General features: G+C 43.7%; 1 protein-coding gene across 1 annotated transcript; it reads left to right on the top strand.

The window, feature by feature from the left end:
- Nucleotides 1-141: 141 nt before the first annotated feature.
- rnaset2l (ribonuclease T2, like) lies at nucleotides 142-5,326 on the top strand. The gene is made up of 9 exons (XM_036536585.1): nucleotides 142-233; nucleotides 1,032-1,089; nucleotides 1,782-1,849; nucleotides 3,154-3,211; nucleotides 3,723-3,790; nucleotides 3,908-4,021; nucleotides 4,401-4,449; nucleotides 4,531-4,605; nucleotides 5,066-5,326. The coding sequence occupies exons 1-9, from the start codon at nucleotides 142-144 to the stop codon at nucleotides 5,258-5,260; spliced, it is 777 nt and encodes a 258-aa protein (XP_036392478.1). The 3' UTR covers nucleotides 5,261-5,326.
- Nucleotides 5,327-5,956: the final 630 nt, after the last annotated feature.

The raw sequence follows: 5,956 nt of genomic DNA on the forward strand, positions 1-5,956 counted from the left end.
TGTCCTCTACATCTGCACGCCAGTGTGGGTGTGCACACGGCAGCAGTGCCACAGAGACCATAGTGCTTCTAGTAGCCTGTACGTTCTTTCTCACTTTCCCCTCCTCTTCTCCCACAGTTGCTTATCATCTGCAGGTCAGAGATGGTCATGTCCTTCCTGCTGGTTGCCACTCTTCTCTGCAGTCATGCCTTCTCCCATGAGCCTGCAGTGGAGCTTTACCAAGCAGAGAAATCGTAAGGTCACCCTTTTTGGGGGATGGGTGGGCCACATTCACCTGTACCCAGGTGCTGAAAATACCCCAGGCGTTCATTGAAGAGAGACCAGGTGGTTTGACTTTTAAATGAAGCAGAAGTTTTGGCGATGAGTATCTCAGCATGCTGGTACAAATGCTTGAGCATCATGCTGAACATTCTTCCTGGCTCAGCTTAACCATCAAGGTAGAGTCAGATGAAGAGCACAAGTATGAGCACAGTGGAAAGAGTGCACCTTTCAGTCGAGCAATGAAGCAACAATACACTATACTCACTCCGCTGCAGTAGATAACCCAAGACATGCCAGTCTATGGTGGAAAGCATCTATGGAAAATCTCAGAGTTTCACAAAGGGAAAGTGAAGAAATGTCCACTGATAAACGTGTATGTTCTATATAATCTGTTTTATTATATTAAGATTTAATGAACCTCATTGGTTGAAAAGTTCTACTTTTCATGCTTGAGCAGCGGTGCTATCATACACAAAGAAATACAGCTGAATTTGGAACATTCTTTCTGTCCAAAAAAGCCTCTGGTCTCTGGCATGCATTGTACCACGGTTTTCATTCACCACAACATTTCTGGTGACTCTTGTTCTGTGACCATGTTCTGGACGCTGCCGGCCATTTCTCACTGCTGCTCATTCTGTGTAACTGGGACAGAGGCCACCCTCCTGGCGGGGGGTAGTCCCTGGAAATCACTTGGAAATGCGGTTGGTGGAAGCGGGCCCGTAGCATCGGCATGTGGTGTCAGCAGGGGTCTCTTCTGTTCTCCCTGGCAGGTCCTGCAGCTGGGAATGCATGAGGTTCACTCTGATGTGGCCAGGAGCTTTCTGTGTTGTGAGTACAGTTTTGTCAGCTCTCCTCAGAAATATCAATAAAAAAGGGGATATTTTAATGGGCTGGAATGGGCTGGGATCATAACTCTGGTTATGAGTTATTAAAAGGCTATTGTGTGGGAAAACCACAAAATATTGTATATAGAGGACAAATTATTGTAAAGCATGATTATTTTTTAGTTCTTTAGTGTAGTTAGACTCACAGCTGCTCAAAAAAGAGAGCGAGAGATCTGCTAGACTAAAAAAAGGTTCAGAACAATCAAAAAGCTGTTCCGCTGAAACGTTAATCTTGTATGGTAATTGCATCCACAGTGTGATGTATCAAACTCGATACAAGTGATTTGTCTTTGCTCAGAGAGAAACAAAGAAATCCAGGGCCACGGAAGGGTGAGATGCACCTACTCCGAAAATTCCCGCATCACCCATTTGTTTAGTTATGCATCAAGTTGTTTACCAGTAATTGCTTGGACCATTTTCTGTTTGGAAGCTATGAAGGGGGGAAAAGGGTATTTGTAGTAGCCTGCAGCAGGCAAGCCACAGTGCCTGATCCTTGAGCAGCTCTGCCCTCATAAAGAACCTGTCTGGGCCTCTGTGTGTTCCCTAAAACTTCCTTTGTATATTGGACAGGAAATAGGCCAAACTTTCCAGCTCTGCCTTTCCAAGTAATATTATGAAACATCTGCCTCTTCTCAGGGCCTGAGGAAGCCATCTGGATGCAATATACCATTGTATATTCAGGGCTGGACCATTCATGGGCTGTGGTAAGGAACCACTGCAATGCAGTGAAATTGAGCTGGGCTTGTAATCTTCTTTAATAACAATGTACATTTTTGGTCACAAGTTAGGGTCCTGTTCTGTTGAAAACTGTCAACAAACACAGTGCTAATTATCAATTAAGCTTCACTCATTTTGAAAATTTACAATGTAACAGTAACGAAGTAGTTAGCAGGAAATAAAATTATCAAGTCATTATTCAGAAATATTTTACCTACTAACTCAACGGGATGTAAACATGAATTCTTTTTCATCTATTGTGATGGTACCTGACTGTCCCCAAGACGGGACCTTGTTTTTGACTCTCTGGCACAGTGGGTCAGCAAACAGTCTGCCGTGCTTTCGCTTGCCTCCATGGCCTCAATAGGAGAACATGGTGAGGAATCCCGGATAATATTTAGCTCAGCATGTTGCATCTCCACATTCATTTGCAAACTCTTGGTCAGGGGTCATTTGATCTTCCTCCTGTTGTCTTGCGTAGTTCCTTACTTACCATCTTTGTGACTATCATTCCCAGAATGCTGCCAAGAATGTTGAAGATTCTTTGGTTTGTAGTTTGTGGACTGTGTTGGCTTCCAGGTCTCATAAATATCTAGAAACGATGCAACTGTGCGGTTTTTGCAAATGCATAGCTGGGACTTGTCTTACCATGACACTTCTGAATGGACTGAATCATCTGAACTGATGCAATTTCTTTTGCCAGTTCTTTAGAGGATGTCTTGTTCTTTGAACATCTTTGTTCACAGGACTGCCCACTTTATAAGTGGTTTATCAGCATAATATTCCATAATATTAATAATCATTGGTCAGGTTATTTTTTTCTTTAATCCCATTTTTGCAGTAACCTCTGTGAGCTGTTGCTATAGTTGAGCACATTGGGTTTGTAGAGCATTGTATTTTTATTGTACTTCTCAGGCAGTCAGGTTTGCAGTATTGATAAAAAAAAAAAACATTTTGGTCCAGTGGTCAAGCTAGATGTGACCTGTTAGTAAACAGTTAGCAGGCACTTGTTTTGAAAAAAAGTTTGTTATTAAGAATTTAGTACCTTACAACTTTAAATATAACCTTGAATGTATGATCTTCCATTTTATATGAAATAACTTTTTTGACATGAGAAAAATGCTGTTCGAGTTTTTCACTGTCCATGGCTATGGTGCTAGGTGCTCCTTATTTCCTATTAACACACATGGAAAGTACAGTTGTTAGGATGTTTTAATCAGACCTCTCTCTGGTGCATTTTGCTGTAGCTCCACAGGTGACTGTCAGTAATACTCTCTCGTGTTGGATCTAGGCCTATGCATACCGGCCACTGCTGTCAGTGCTGGCCTATATTCCCATCAGACCTTGAGGTGAGAAATCAAAAGTGATTTGCTCTGTTGCTCTGTTGACAAAGAATGCAGTCGAACACAACTGAGCACTTACTGGAAAAAAGTGGTTAAACCTTGTACAGTTTTTAACTTTCGTTTGTACAAGTACAACGTACGTGTCAGTTTGAGCATCCATCAGTCATCTTGAGTGCAGTACATTTTATCAAAGCATGTTTACATTTATTCACTTTTATCCAAAGCGACTTACATAGGTTACCGTTCTTTACAATGTTATCCATTTATACAGCTGGATATTTACTGAGGCAACTGTGGGTTAAGTACCTTGCCAAGTACCAAGGGTACAGCAGCAGTATCCCAGCGGGGATCGAACCGGCAACCTTTCAGTTACAAGTCCTGCTCTTTAACCACTATGCTACACTGCTGCATGTAATCCTTTATGCTTGTGTTTTGGGCATAAATGTGACAGTGTCAACGTAATGTGTTTCTGGTTTTATCGGTACCTATTATAGCGTGGCCTGTGCTCCAATTTCAGGAACTGGAACCGGAACTGTTTCATCTGTGGCCAACCCTACTCAAAACAACATCCAATTTCACTTTCTGGTAAGCCCGCTTCAGCACCCAACTCTCACACAGAACAGCTGGGGTTAGGGTTTGGGGTTGGGCGCGCTGATCGCGGGTCAGCTGTCAGAGACGCCTGTCTCTCTCTCTGCCCTGCAGGAGGAACGAGTGGATCAAGCACGGCTCCTGTGCGGCCTGCGTGGAGGGCATGAACTCCCCCACCCGATACTTCAAGCTGTCGCTGTCCCTGCGAGGCCGCTTTGACATTGACCAGTGAGTGCACACACCATCTCTCTCCCTCCTCCCCCCCCCCCCCCCCGACCCCCAGGCCCGCTGCTGCTGTTCGGTGGCCTCCAGAGATTTTTCAAACCCCCCCCTCACAAAGTCCGCAAGACGATCACTGGAAACGCTGCAAGAAAGTCAATTAAGAACTCAACCACAGCCAGCAGCAGCAGGTTACCTTTGGGTGGAGATTATGAAGCCATGTTAACTGGGATGAACCGGACAGGATCAGTGATGGTGCCAAAGGAAGGCGAAATCCGATGTCACAGGATGTGGAGAGCTTTCACGCCACCTCTAGATTGCATTTCTCATTAACCACTCTGTGAAATGAGTCACTGAGGTTTGCTCTTAACCTGATCTTGTCTTTTAGGGCTTTGATGGACGCAGGTATTAAGCCTTCCTGTAACCATACATACCAGGTAAGGATCAAGTCTTTGCTAATTCAATAAGACACCTGTGGGGTGAGACTGTCATGGTTCTTATGCTGACACTGTCTTTAGTTTGCCAACCTCTACTCAGCCCTGGCTCCAACAATGGGGGATAAAATTGAGATCCAGTGCTTGACAGATGACCAGGTGAGCATTCTTTCAAACTTTTTTCCCCTTTGCCTCAATATCACAATACTTTTGACATCGTTAGATGCTACCCTAAAAGCCCCACTTTTAAGACTTTAATCAGTACACAATTCAAAAAGGAACTTAATACTTCTGGACCTACTAACATGCTGTTATGCAAGATAATCCAATAACAACCTAGTGAATGACATCAAGACACTCGAGCCAACCCCAATCTTGACATCGAAAAACCCTTTTACAACATCCAAAAATTCTGCTGCTCGCGCAAAACAGAAAGTTTTGGATGGAGTGACTGGGTGAAAAAGGTTTTAATAGACACAAACATGCACTTCAGGTGGACAAAGCCACCAGACTTTTGCTCGCTGGTTAAGGGTTAATGCCATACAATCTAAGGCATAACGGTACATGGCAATCCAGTGTTTTTCAAACCAGATGTCTTCCTTCTCCTACCTTGTCACAGGAGCGAGAGGTGTTCACCCAGGTGAAGATACCGCTGTTCAAAAACTTAACCCTGGGGTGTGTTGACCATGGCGAGGGGCAGGCAGCAGACACCCAAGCACTGTGGCACACCTCACCTGGGCACCCCTGCCGCCGGAACAACCCGGTCTTCTACTTTCCCATCAACCGCGAGAACCCACACCAGCCCTGTGACTGACGGCCTACCTCCCTTCACAGTGTTGGCCCAATACCAACGACACTGCGCCACCACCAATACAGAATATTGGCACATTCAAGTTCAGTGTGTATTTGAGACTGGTATACGTGCATGACAGATTAGGATTTGAGCAAAGTGTATTATAACAGATGAATGTGAGAACATTTTGACCTATATGCATGTACTAACAAGCCTTGTTTAGATAATCCTGTCATAATCCTTCCAATCTAAAACAGTAAACATTTGGGTTTTTTTAGAGAGTTGTACATTTAGTCATTAAAAAACAATGTTTTAGGCTTTGCACAATAATTTGTTTTGGAAGTCAGGCATGAAAGCAGCTGCATTATGGCAAATGGGTAAAAAGTGAAATCTAATGTTCCCAACAACAGCCTGTTTCAGAAGTTTATTCATCTGAAATTCAATACAAGGGAAAAGCTACACCAAAAACAAAAAGAAATACATGGACACTACAGCAAAAAGAAAGCATATCACATGAGACACATTTTCATCCACCTGAAAAATATCTAAATGTATGGCCTACAATCATAACATGTCTTATTTCGAATGTGGCAGGGGGCAATGGAACAGAAAGGAAAATACACCCACAACACATGAACGGAAAGCACATGTACTCTTTGCTTGCTTGTTTGCCAAGTATTTTGCGGTTGTCCAAAGGCAGTCGGGGGTGGGTGGGGG

The sequence above is a fragment of the Megalops cyprinoides genome, chromosome 9 (genome assembly GCF_013368585.1).
Source record: "Megalops cyprinoides isolate fMegCyp1 chromosome 9, fMegCyp1.pri, whole genome shotgun sequence".
NCBI lineage: Eukaryota > Metazoa > Chordata > Actinopteri > Elopiformes > Megalopidae > Megalops > Megalops cyprinoides.

Coding starts and splice junctions, on each gene's coding strand:
- rnaset2l (XM_036536585.1), top strand. CDS start 142: ATGGTCATGTCCTTCCTGCTGGTTGCCACTCTTCTCTGCAGTCATGCC. Junction 1,090..1,781: donor GGCCAGGAGCTTTCTGTGTT/GTGAGTACAGTT, acceptor GCCTCTTCTCAG/GGCCTGAGGAAGCCATCTGG. Junction 4,022..4,400: donor GGCCGCTTTGACATTGACCA/GTGAGTGCACAC, acceptor CTTGTCTTTTAG/GGCTTTGATGGACGCAGGTA.